At 37.5% G+C, this 14,159-nt stretch overlaps 1 protein-coding gene across 2 annotated transcripts in view; it reads left to right on the forward strand.

Annotated features, from left to right (window-relative positions):
• DOCK2 (dedicator of cytokinesis 2) overlaps positions 1 to 14,159 on the forward strand; it is a 203,119-nt gene that overhangs the window by 161,652 nt on the left and 27,308 nt on the right. For both annotated transcript variants that reach the window (XM_054841776.1, XM_054841777.1), the window contains exons 34-36: positions 5,989 to 6,074; positions 11,611 to 11,767; positions 12,889 to 12,929. In XM_054841776.1, coding sequence (XP_054697751.1) covers positions 5,989 to 6,074; positions 11,611 to 11,767; positions 12,889 to 12,929 — 284 coding nt within the window. The remainder of the gene's footprint in view (positions 1 to 5,988; positions 6,075 to 11,610; positions 11,768 to 12,888; positions 12,930 to 14,159) is intronic.

Consider the following 14,159-nt stretch of genomic DNA (forward strand, 5'->3'; position numbering starts at 1 on the left):
CTAATAGCTGTGAAAGGTTACTAAATGAGTAAATAAAGGTGTTCTCAGCAAGCTCCCCTGGCTCATGTAGTCATAATTGCTGTAAATACCCATATTTCTTACTCTCAGTTCTTGAAATTGTACTATGCATGAGGATTTCAGAAGGATGGGAGATCATCTCATTAGCAGAAACCAAGCTGGTATGGCTTGGTGCTTCAGACAGATCCATGTAGAAAAAAATGGAGATGTTTTGTGGTTTGGTATTGAAGTGTGTTCAGAGATGTAGAGATTTCTTGGATTTATTAGATAAGCAGGTGGTTTTAAAGCCAAATTGGTGCCAATGACAATTAGGCACACTCTGTTTAAGTTAGAGGAGAAATACCCTTTCAAGGGCTTAATTTTGGCACAGACATGTGAAAACTTTATTGTCTATTTCTGCCAGCTATTTTATATATTTTGGTTCAAGTAACTGGCTTCCCCCGCCCCAGCTTGTTGAGAAACTGCAGGAAAGATGCTTAGGAAGACTTTTTTGTTCATATCCAGCATCTGTGAAATTATTGCTTCTTAGAGCAGTAATCAATTCTCTACTTGCTGAATAAGTACTAGGAAGGATTTAAGAGGTGGATGATTTTTAACTGGTGCTTGACTTGCACTATATTCACAGATTTCTGTCTTACTGCAGTAAGTCCGCAGACTTCAGCTCTAGAAAAGGACTGGCTTGGATGTTTTTCCTTAATATTGCCCTGTCCTGAAACTGCCATGTACCTCTCTTACCCATGTTACTAATACACATATATACACTAATATACTACTAGACATACTACTTAAAGAAATTAATTCTGAGCCCTTTCAAATTCTTTCTTCAGCCTGGACCAGCCAGAGTAATTTTTCTTTTCTTTTTTCTGTTTCTCTATATTTCAATGATAGCTCTTTATTCTCTAGTATTGGTATAGTATGTACTGTTCCACTGGCAATGTTTAATTTGTATTCTAATTACAGAGAAAGAGCTGATACTAGAGCAGCAAAACCTGCAAGTAACAGGGCAATAATTGTTCTGGATCACAGGCTATTGGTACTCATAACAAACTAAAATTCTTTGTGGCCTCTAAAGAAAAAATAAGCTTCCCTCTTATTTGACAGTTCTATCAAAAAAATAATTAAGAAATAGTACTAATGTATTCACATTAAGCAATGACCTTTTATACGTAGGCATCTCACTGATAATCAAGAGCAATGTATTTTCTCAATGTTCCCCTTCATCCAGGCAGCAGAACATTTAAACTATTCTATGTTCATGTAAAACAGTGCTATTTGTCTTTTCATGAACATTACTTTCCTACTCAGCTTAAAATATGCTATACGTGGTGCTGAGCTGGAAAAATCGCCTGTTTATGCCATTGTATAGCATGTACACAACTTGTATCCACAGTCTTGTGTATCGCATTGACCCTCTGTGAAGTATTCAAATATTTCTGTTTGAAGCATATCTGTCTGGTGCTGCATTATAATCATACTAACGGTTTTGGTTTCTCATATTTACAGCTGTGGGTTTGTTGTTCTGACTTGGTCTGAGAAATAAGTGGTTGAAATTGCTCCTTCCTCCCTGCCCCTTCTAGAGAAGAGAGGAGTGTATCTGTATTGCCCAACTGTCTGCACCTAGCTTTTTGCTTTTTGTGTGATTAATGTAGCAGTTAGGCCGCTCAAGACACTGTTTCAAAGGTCCTTCAAAGAAGCAATGGCCCACTTCAGTCTTCTGTCTAAAGAGCGGTTTGCAGCATCGGGGTGATGCAGTAGATCTGGGGTTGGAGGCATGGCTTCCTGTTCTTTCATGATTACTGGTTGAGTAATCCTGCTAGTTCTTCTGCCTCAGTATGGAATTGTACTCGCAGCTGTGAGACAGTGAAACCCGAGATATTCTACAGTATGTGGGTACTACATGGGTAGTGAGCATGTGACATCTGTCAATTATCTTAAAACTTTAAATCTGAATAGAATGTGGAGGTGGTTTGGTTTTTTTAAGGTTGCTCTCAGGGATAGATCTAAGGATGTTTAAATAGAGATTTTTACATATTATGTAGCTTGTTTAAATAGAGATTTTTATATATTATGTAGCTTATAAATCTGTTCTTTAAGAAGCTGTTTTAACATAATTGCACTTACTGATTTTAGGGGTGAAATAATTTGATTGGTTTATATTCTGGAATAACTTTGATCTTTTGACCTTTGCTGGTCCTGGGTAGCCGTATCTGGAGAAAAATGGGGAATGCTTGGGCTTTGTTCTTGAAAAATTCTGAGTAATTTTTCTGGGTGGAGAGTTTTAATCATGACCTACTTCAAGGAAGTACATGTAGTAACATGTTTTCAGTTAGAATGTCATGTTCTCTACAACTGAAGGAATTGTCCCTTCCAAAACATGTCTGAAGATACGCATGACCTGCTTGGTGTTGTAAGGGGAAGAACTATTTTGTTACATGTAGCCGTGGCCTTGGCTTCTTCAGCTCAGGGCTGAACTTTTTGATGAGATATTTAAGTAAGGAAAAATATCTTGGATTGCAGTTAACTATGGTAGTACCACATATAAAATACTGTAGTAATTGTTTCTACCATGAAAGGCTTGAAGTTCTCTGCCTGGATGATCTGGATCCCAACCTGCCAAAGTTCGCAGTTAACACAGAAACACTCCAGGGAGAAAACAAAATTACTCATATACTACACGTTGTGTGAAAGAAAAAGTTGAAAACTTGCTGTATTAGTACAGTAGTCCATTTTCTGTCATTTTTACCCTGCTTTCGATAATTATATCTATGTAAAGCAACAGAGCTTTATTTCAATGCAGATCTCCCAGGTTTCTAATGCTTTTTCTCTGCTGCTTGATGGGTTAATGGCTTGTCTAGAACCTTGTGGTAGACCTTTCCCACCTCTTCTTGAAAATACTGTGCCAAGGTTTCTTTTACCTTAAGCTAGATCTCACTAGGACACAAATTTTTCTTTAGCTCCTGGAAAAGTCTCTTTTGACTTGCTTCCTGCTCTTCTCCAATGTCTTGTCTGCACTCTTCTGCGTGCTTCTCTCGCTAGCATGTGTGCTTGCTCTCAGAGCACGAGCAATCTTTCAGTTTTAGTATGTCTCTAGCTGAGTCATAGGGCAATAGAACAGACAACGTAAACACCCCTTTCCTTTCTGCCACCTCACTGCGCTATGTGTAACAATGTGAAACATTGAGTACTTCCATGAAATATTAGAAACAAAAAATGAAGATTAATTTTTTAGCACCTGAGTAATTTATTCATAGGATACTCAAAGATTTTAGTAGAAATCTTGGGGGGAAGGGATTGATACATGTTATGACTGCATAAAGAAGACATTGACAGCCACATTAGAAAAGTTTAAAAAAAGTGTTGGCATTAAAAACTTGTAATTCTCTAACTTTGCAGATTCTTTATAAATCTATAGCAAGTTACTTTCTCATATGATGATAGCTGAACATAAAACAATTAGTTGGATGAGAACAAAAACTACTATAGCTACACTAAGACTTTGAGAATCATGTATCACGCTTCCTTCCAAAGGGCAGACCCAAATGAAATGGAAGCTTAGTGAACGGGTATGTCCAGGCTTCGAGCAGTGCTAAAAGCCAGACATTGAATCAAGCTGATGAATCTTGGAATGCTTTATAAATTTTAGGGGTCTCGTATAGCAAGCCAAAAAGACATGTCAAAGAATGAAGAATCAAAATTATCAGGCAAGAGGCTTAGAAGCAATGAAGATATTCAGTGAAGGCTAAGGACAGAGCAAGGTCAAACTGACTTAGGTGCCCGAAGAGTATAAAAAGTATTCCCTTTGTACTTACAGCTAGGGACTGCTCATAGGAGAATGGCTCTGCCCTGACGGGGATTTCCATTGGTGCGAACTTGGTTTTGTGCTGAGTTTCCAACCTGCAGGTGCAAAAAGATACCTGCTTCTTCACAACATAATATTTGAAGCTTGGGGAAAATTATGGTAATGGGTTGTTTGCCTTTTAGTGCAGCATTTTAATATTAGTATTTATTTCTGATAAGCTTATTGAATTAAATTATTTTCTGCCATGCATTACTTTTGTATTACATTTATTTTAGTTTTCTGTTTTCTAAGATTGATATATCAGGTTATTTTAAAGCACTTTATTTTTTGAACACTTTATTTTTTTTAATTATTTCAGATCATGTCTGAAGGACAACACTATAGTTGTCTTAATACTTCCAGTAATTGTTGTCCTAGTACACCCAGTAATCTGATTCAAAATGCCTGGGTCTACACTGGACAATATTAATGGGGGTATATTTTCCTTGGAACACTCTCCCAGTAAATTTCCAACTGACTTAAGTTACTACTTTTTTTTTTTTTTTAATTTTCCACTGGTATTTTTCATTTTATATTGAGGAAAAAAAAAACACAAAAAGGCCTCATCTTTTGTATTTCTGTTACGAGTATGATACATAAATATCAACTATTTGAGGACATTTTTCTAACATGCAAATCTTAATGCTTTAAGGTGCTTGGAAAGGGAGGGAAAAATTCCACAAGGCTATGTATGTGTTATAGTTTCCATGGTTTTAATTTCCCAGACCTGAATGCAGTCTGCATAATATATGGTAAAGGCATTGCAAACTAATTACAAATTCCAATCTTAACATGTTAGATTGGAGTAACTCTTTCAAAATGATAAAGCAGTTTCCTGTGTATGATGTAGTGCAAAGGCTTAGGCATGACAAATTACAATTGTATATTTGTATCGCAATAGCACAATAACATTTTTAAAGAGGCTTTATAAAATTAACATATGATCTTGTAAAGTGCTGGGTTAAAATGCAGTCTAGTGTGTACTTCCATTTTCTTTAAGAGGTAATGGTATATTACTATGGTATATTAACAATATATTACCTAGAAATTCTCCAGAGACATTGCTGGAGTTTATTATACTTTAAAGATGTCAAGCTATTGTCATTGACAATTTGCATGCATATTTGTAATAACAGTTTTGCACGTTAGCATTAGTTTCCCAGAGAACTTTTTCTTTACCTGTGTGACAAACTTTGAAAATATCTTTTTCTAAATACTGTGGGATATTGTTCCCTTGGTTAATTATGTAAAACTACGTGAAGAGTATACAAGAGAGTGTTACAGGGTGTGACAGCAGCGGCAAGTAAATAATATAGGTAACATCTTCAGATACCCAGCTTCGAGAAATTTATTATAGGAATGGCTGAGCCCAGTAATTAGGTTGAAGTTTCAAGAGCGACTCTGCAGAGTGGGATGTAGTGCTTCTCTGTAAACTAGGTTTGGGATAAAAGGAAACCTAGAAGCCTTGGAGTTTTAAGAGTTGGCTGACTAGTGATAGCCAACAAGGTGTGACCAGTGGAGAAATATGAATGGGTTTTATCTCTTTGTATGCACACAGACTGCATAGATTCCTTTCCTATTCAGAGAGGGGAAAATGGTACTTTTTGACCTTACAAGTAGAGAAATAAGGCTGCTGATGGCTCCAAATGAAGCGGTGTCACAACTGTAGATAACATTGAAGAAATGATGCAGAGAGGGGGAATGAATTGTGTTTAACTACAAAAATAGCTTGTTTGCTGTCTTTGTTTATATGCCACTGTTTCCTAAAGACTAGACTTAACAACTAGCAATTAAATAAGGTATTGTATACTGTAAGATTGTTCATATTTTATCAGGGTGATAAAAGTGATTCTACTTACTCTGAAATTCTGCATTTCAAATTAGAAATGTTCTGTGAAGACCCATAATACAGATGCTGTAAGCCTGTTTTCTCAGGTTATTTTATCAGTTTGTACTAAGAAATAAGTATCTAAAGACAGTCAGATGTGCATTATTCAACTGGAATACACTCAAGCATTTAACCCTTGGGAATGTGTGATATAACTGTACAAAGGTATTCTTTTGATGCCATATTGAAATGTGTTTGACCTCTGGATATCTGCTCAGTGTTTTGATTTTTCTTTCTTTCTTAGTTTGAAAATGAAATAATTTTGAAGTTGGACCATGAGGTGGAAGGAGGACGTGGGGATGAACACTACATGCAGTTGTTTGAGTCCATGTAAGTAGTGCGTGAGAATAAATGCCTTCAGCATGTGTTTGTATCTTATTGTTCCCACTCCTCAAGTTCGTAACCTCACTTAAAAAGAAAATAATCTGAGCAGCTTTTTTTTATGAAGGGACTGGAAATAGCATACTGTTTCAGTAAACCTGGTTTGAATTGTAGTTTTCCTTACTGAAACTATTTTCCTGGTTGCTTTTCAGGATTTTGTGCTCCAGCTAAATTATGAAGAAATTATACTTAACCTGCATTTCTCTGTCCAACTTTGAAGCAAAGATAATCAAATATTCACCCCACTTTTTTGTCTTTCCCCATCTTTCTTTATAACTTTCCTTGGTTTTATTTCACACTAACAAGAAGGTATTTTAAAATGTCTTACTTGGTTTTCTTGATGTCTAGATTGGACTCTAAGAGGTTATTCTCTGAACTTACATAAGGTGACTATCCTGGAATGAGAATATTGTGAAGTGCTACCGTTAATAAAAATATTTTTATTTCTAGGAATCCCAAAGCCTGATAGAGCATCTGCTCCTCTTGTTGGCCACATTCAGTTTTATTCTCAGACTTAATAGCTGTGCCTTCACTCGTGGAAGGTTGCATGTGTGATGTATCGGGTGGTGGTGGAATCCTCACCCTGCCTCTGAGAACTTGTTCCTAGCTTTGTGCCTTAGACTGTAACAGCAGAAAGTACATTGCTCATCATACACGTTCTCAAGCATTGATAACCTTGATAGTTATTAAGTATAAAAATGCTGTAGCACTTCGGCTACCTGACAGAATTGATACAGGCTTTGTGACGTTGAGTGTGTATGTTTTTACTTTCTCAAAGCCTGCTACCTTGTATGTATGTACTGTATTTTTGTGTAGGGGGTACCAATCTTTGCAAAGTCACATCCCTCACCAGGTGGAGCATGCAATCTTTGTGAATACCACAAAAGAAAAAAGTCTACTTTCAGTGAAAACATAATTTTGTAAAAAATATTGAAATATATAATCAAATAATAATATGTAAATGTTATCTTATGTAAATAATATCTAGTTATGTTCTAATTAAATAGTAAATTTTAAAAGAAACATAATTTACATGTTCACTATGTTTGTTTAATTTCAGTCCTATGAGGAGGCAGATAAAATAGAGAGGCAGACTTGAAAAAAGTAAAAGTACTGACACTTTTTAAGCAATATAAAACTATTCTTTGAAACTGATACACTGGCAAGGATAGATAAAGTTTTAAAATTGTCTCTTTCACTTCCTAACATGCAATGGCTATGTAAACTGAGAGCAATAAACAAATTTTTCAATTTTGAACATATACTGTTTGTCTTCAAGTCTTAGGATAGCTAAGAGGTGACACAGAGATGTTCAGACTAGCTCTTGGTATGACCCAGAACAGGCCTGCACGTACATAGTTTTCTTAATCACACTGCTGCAAAGCCTAAACTGCGATGCCTGCCTTAACTGTCACTACAATTCATCATCTCTAATACTGGGGATTCAGCTGACATAGTGGACATTTATTGCAGTGCTAAACTTTCCTTGCTGCTAGTAAGTTTTTCTTCCAAATATCGATACTAAATCTTCCTTGCCTCAGTTTAAGCCAATTATTTCTTGGTTTACCCACAGGGGACATGAAGAATCATTTATTCTGTTTTTCTTTGCAGCAGCTTTTAATAAATTTGAAAGTTGCTGTCAAGTTTCCTTTGGTCTTCTCTTTAGGGTTAACAACCCTAGTATTTTGGTTTATCATATGGAGTGTTTTCTGGACATTCCTACAATGTCTACGTCTATTTTGAAATACTACATTGCCTTAAAGCTGGAGAGAGTATTCAAACTGAGACTTTATCAATGCAAAGAGAAAAGCTTCTTTCAGATCTTGTGCATGAAGTTCTTTGAAGTTTACTTTTTCTGAGCTGTGTAACATCGTTTGCTTGACTTGTTTGCAGTTTACTCTTGTGTTGAAATATGTTTCTAAAGAACTGGTGCCTATCCAGTTAAACCCCATCTTTCAGGAGTGCAGTTAAATAGTCTCATCAAACATACTACGTAGCATTTGATCTTCCTGCCTTTCCAAGGTACCCTTCTGTCTTTGACATATCTGGTTTTTTCCCTTGATACTGTCTCACGTTCTACAAGACTTCAAGATTTCCATATTTCTAAAGATGTCACTTCATAGTAAAATTAAATAAATAAATAATATTTTTTATTTATTAAAACTGAATAAATAAACCCAGTAAACTAATAGTTCAGCAGAAGTTAAACCACTGCCTTGCGTTTGTCCATAGTCCTACATGTTGCAATGTGCCATGGCGTGGCTATGACCTGTGGTAATGAATGCTGTCCTGGACAACACCAAGCAAGAGTTGGGATAACATGGAACAGATGAGAGGCTGTTGTCAGTAGGCAGAACAGACAAGGCTACCCTGGTTTGGGAAACGGAGGAGAATCTAGCTATATGAGTACAAGTTGTGCTAAGCCACTTGTCTTTGGGCTCAGAAAATGAATTCTGGCATGTTTTAGTTACTAATATATGCACAACACAAAATAGTGTTTGGAAGCTTCCGATTCCCCATTGTTGCAGTGGCTCATGTTATGCAGTTGTTTTCTTGAGCTTTATTGGAAATATTTTTTATTTTAAAACTTTTATTTTTTTTAAGGTCTGTTTAAAAATTCAAAGGTTTCTTGCTCCCTCCTGGGGAAAAAAAAATCTTCTAAAGTTTTATGGGTCCTTTTTATTGGGATTATTGTATAAAGATGAGCAGGACTTTTAAACTTTTTAAATCTTCCCTCATGAGGCACATATTCCTCTCTTCTGTTCATTTTGTAGTTCTCTGTGTACTCCAGTTCATCTTTAGTGACTGGAGTTATGTACTATATCCTGGTTGAGATCTAGCAATAGCTTGTGGTTTATGTCGATGTTTTTCTACTTGTGTTGGAAAGAAATGCGATGCCTTGGTGACTCACGTTCGTTTCACAGTCAAGAGATGTTCACAGATCTGCCTTGTTTGCTGTCACTCCAAGTGAACCTATGGCAAAAATTCATAATAGTCACTTAAACGGTGACTGTGCTTTCCTTTGTTAGCATCCTGTTTCTGACACCTACATATGTAAACTAACCCCATTTGTCCTGTACGGTACTCCAGTCCCCTATATGATTCTGAGGCTTTCTTATTTTCTTTTCCACAAATATCATTTAACATGCTTCAGCCTATTCTGTTGGTTGTCAAATCTTCAGAACCTTTAGTATTTAACGTTCCATTTACAGTATGTTTAATGTCATAATCCATGTTTCAGTAATTTATGTAAATATTTCGGTTATTGTTTCAGACTAGTCAGACAACAGCAATTAAAGTATTCTGGTTTTATCTGTTAGTCTTTGTCACATCTTGTTCTTTCAGACATGCATGTACACACTCTCTCTGTCTCAGCAAAATAACTATGTTGGATCTGTACAATCAAAGGAATAAACATTAGGTGCTGGGTTTACTTTGAGTTAGAACTTTGATACGGGGTACTTTGCTGAAGTTCCATTCTAGGCCAAAGCTTTGAGGATTTCTTTGCAGTTTAAGTTATTATGAATATGTATTTTCTGAAGAAAGTTTAAATAATTCTGAGGAGTAAAAAAATTATTTTTGCAATTAACTAAAACTTAATAATTTATAATGAAAAGTTAAAAATAATACTGTACTTAAAGATTAATGATGAATTATTAAGTGTATTTGCATATAAATTGAGTGCTGTTAATGAAACACTGAGAGGTCAGAATTAAGAATAATGTGACATTGGAACTGCTCAGCTTAAGCACACAGCATAGTGTCAGGGATAATTTTGCAATTGTTAGCTTGTTTTTATTATTTTCCTGTGAGATACACGGTGATTTTGATATGTTATTAATAGAATATGCCAAATATAGATGTAATTACTTTGTGCATTGTGGTGGGTTGACATTGGCTGGACACCAGGTGCCCACCAAGCTGCTCTATCGCTCCCCTCCTCAGCAGGATGGGGGGCGAGGCAGGAGAAAATAAGATGGAAAAGAACTCATGGGTCAAGATAAAGGCAGTTTAATGAAGCAAAAGCAAAGACCACACACTTAAGCAAAGGAAAACAAAAGATTTATTCTCTACTTCCCATCAGCAGGCAATGTCTAGCCACTTCCTGGGAAGCAGAGCTTCACTATGCGTAGCTGTTGCTCTGGAAGACAAACATTGTAATAATGAGTGCCCCCCCTTCTTCCTCCTTTCTCTTGGCTTTTATTGGTGAGCAGACATCATATGGTGTGGAATATCCTGTTGCTCAGTGACCTGGTTTCAGCTGAGATAGAGTTCATTCTCTTTCTAGTAGCTGATACAATTCTGTGGTTTGGATTTAGTATGAGAATAATGTTGATAACAGAGGGATGTTTTGTTCCTGCTGAGCAGTGCTTACACAGAGCCAAGGGCTTTCCTGCTTCTCACCCCACCCCACCAGCAAGCAGGCTGAGGGTGCACAAGGAGTTGGATGGGACACAGCCAGGACAGCTGACCCCAATGACTAAAGGGATATCCCATACCCTGTGACATCACGGTCAGCATATAAAGCTGGGGGAAGGAAGAGGAAGGGGGGTGATGTTCAGAGTGATGGCATTTGTCTTCCCAAGTCACCGTTATGCATGACGGAGCCCTGCTTTCCTGGAGATGGCAGAACACCTGCCTGCGATGGGAAGTGGGGAATGAATTCCTCGGTTTGCTTTGCCTGCGCGTACAGCTTTTGCTTTACCTATTAAACTGTCTTCATCTCAGCCCACGAGTTTTCTCACTTTTCCTCTCCCGTGGGGGAAGTGAGTGAGCTGCTGTGTGGGGCTGAGCTTCCAGCTGGGGTTAAACCACAACAGTCAGTTTGGTTCAGGTGCCCTGGCTACCTCCCCTCCCAAGATCTTGCCCACCCCCAGCCTACTTTATTAAAACAGCATGTGCTAATGTTTTGCTAATGTAAACTAGAATCTGATGATGATGTGTAACGCTTTCCTATATTTTTGTCAGAAGAGAACTAACTGCTTTTTTTGATCTGCAGAAAGTTTATTGTTTGGTTTTCTTATTTCTCAAAGGCAAATCGGTGATGTCTTGTTAGTAAATTGTAATTTATGTTAGTTTGAACTTTCTACTCACACCTAACTGTACAAAGAGGAGGAAATAACTGTTGCATTTTATGTTGTGTGATAACAGAGGGAAGTCAAGTCTAATGTTTATTGCAATAGCATGGCATTCCAGAGACCTGAGTTCTTTATGCCACGGATGCAGGTTGCTGCATTCTGAAATTAAAAACCTTGAATTTGAAGTAATTTTCAGACAGGACAAGTAAATATTTCATTTTTTTCTTTTGATTTATATCTCATCTGTCTTCTGGATATCTAAATTACCAACCCACGAAGCGGATTTCCAGTGCATTCTGCAGTTGTTTTAACCCTAATTCAGCATTTGCCTCCAGGTCCAAACAGTTTTTCAGCTGATGGGATGCTAATTTTCACAATATTGTAAAAACTTTTTTTTTTGTTTGCAGTCTTACAGAGTGTGCGCGTCAGTATCCCACCATTTCTCGATCGGTTGAAAATTTTGTCAACCTAGTTAAAGGCCTCTTGGAGAAACTGCTGGATTACCGAACTGTGATGAATGATGAAAGCAAGGACAACCGCATGAGCTGCACTGTGAACTTACTGGTATGTTCTCTCTTGTCATTCTTGTGTGAGAATGGAGAAGAGCTTTAGAATCTATTTACTAAAGGTGAAGGTAAATCTTCCTGGGGACAGGAGTGGTTAACAATGCTCAGTAGTGATTTAAATCACTAAGGCAGGAGATTTTTATGTCTATTTGCATGGATATATGCACAAACCTGAAAGTAACATCCACTCAGTTCATTGATTTTGCTTGTATGTTTTATCCACTCTGATTCCGTGGATAAATAAGGAAGTCTGCTCATACACCTTTACCTTTTGATAGGCTTAACGTAACAGTGGGCTTTTGCCAGAGTTGAGTTTTGCCAGAGAAACTAATCCACTTGCTGCTTAGCAACTCAACAGTTACGGGTTTTAAATCGGGGGAAGAAACCTGCAAGATACACCTTCAGTAAGGTGCCAAGAAGATTTGAGTCTCTGATCTGGTTCTAGGCCACCCAGTCTTTTTTTCTATTCATATTTTGTAATGAGGATATCGCAGAAATTCTTCTAAGCTGCAGAGGATCCTTCGTCAATTTTAAAGGTTGGAAAGAGAAGATGGTTAATATGTATTGCACTCACATACTCTCTGTTCCTCAGTAATCACTGTGCAATGTGGTATAAATTTCTGCAACTCTTCAGGAGGCAATTCTTGTCACATATTTTGCACAGCCTTAGCAACTTCTATACCTGCAGGAGTGTTATGGTGACAGAAATGGGCTTTATTCCTGGAATTAGTCCCTTCAGAGGTATTGCACAACAGTGTTACATATCAACTTCTATAAATACCAGTTTCTTTTCTGGCCATCAACTGTAGCCAGAGCATGTCGTTAATTATGTTAATGCATTTGGCTAACCATGTTTTCCTCTGCTCCAACAGAAAAACTTTCACTAATTATTTCATCAGTGAACTAGAAGTATACATGTGTATGTATAGTGCATACTAATAACTAATTGAAGTATTAATTGAAGCAGTAGTGCCAGGTTTAAACTTAAGATAGTCTGTAAATAATGTATCACTTATGCTATCCAACTAGCAAGAAAAGCAAAACCTCAGCATATGTATTTTTATCTTGTGTTTTAATAAAAGACTTAAGGAAATAACTTTTAAATGTTTGTGTCCCTAGAATTTCTACAAGCACATTAACCGGGAAGAGATGTATATCAGGTATGGCAGTTCTATTGGATCTGTTCTGAAGAGGGCAATAATATTACAAATTCTGTTTTTATTATTGTACTTGGATTTCTGTTACTTAACGTTAGTTTACTGTCCACAATGACTCTGTTGTAGCCCTGGCCTCATTTATATCCTTATTCCATTGTGTGCTTAGCCTTCAGAGATTTGGAATTTATCATATGTATTCAGCAGCAGCATTTTTTTCCCCAAGAATCAACTTTTAGTTGGTCAAATCATCCACCATTCATTGTCTATTGTTTCAAATAAAGAAAATGCAGCTAGATTTGAGGTTTGATGGAGGGTATAATGTACATTTAGAATGGCAGAAAAAACATTCCAGTTTTGTAGAATTGTGCAGTCTGCCAAGTCTCTTTAAATATGCAACACTACATGCAATGCAGAAGTACTAGTAAAACATTTTTCTGCAAGAGCTACAGCTATAATGGCAAATTCTCAGCAAATTCTTTCAGATGTGACATGGCCTTTTACTGTCTCCAAGGGTTTTCCATATGAGCTGCAGCAAAGTTTGCTGTTCAAAAGCTTACTATTTCCTGCCTCCCCTCTTGTTCTGCAAAATCTGCAGAACCACCTGCACCTCAGCCACTGCAGGTGGTTCTGCACCTCAGCCACTGCAGTCCAAAGCCCAGAACCTGAGCGGAAATGAGTACTGAAGGTGATTCAGAGCTAAACCTGGAGCTATGAGCTGGAGTGGCCAGGGAGAAACAGTGCTCCCTGTGCAGTCATTGCTGAGGGGGATGCGTTTTCAGCTGGAATGACACCTGGGAATGGCAATGCCTTGAACTGCTACAGCAAAGGGTCAGAGTTCCTATCTGCTGTTATGTCTAAGAGGATGGGATGCGCTTCTTTCTGGCTGCTGGAAAAGATGTGGCTTCACGTGATGGGCAGCGGTTGTGCTGGTAGCAGCAATGCTGCCCTAGGGATCAAGAACACTGGCAACATAGAACAACTCTTCTGCCCCTACCGCCTTCTAAGTTGTACAGGGACTTGCTTTGTCTTTCTGGGCTGGTATTTTCCGTTTTCTCCTTTACCTTGTGTTATCTGTTGTTCTTATGTCTATTTACACAGGAAATGTTTACATGCACTTGAAAGGCAGCTATCTATAGCAATAGGCCAGAAATAATGGACTCAGAGGTCTGACTTAGACCTTGAGTCTAGTAGTTCTTAGGGGGGGAGCTGACAGCAATTCACAGGAGGAGGTTA

This window comes from Grus americana, chromosome 14 (genome assembly GCF_028858705.1).
Source record: "Grus americana isolate bGruAme1 chromosome 14, bGruAme1.mat, whole genome shotgun sequence".
Lineage (NCBI taxonomy): Eukaryota > Metazoa > Chordata > Aves > Gruiformes > Gruidae > Grus > Grus americana.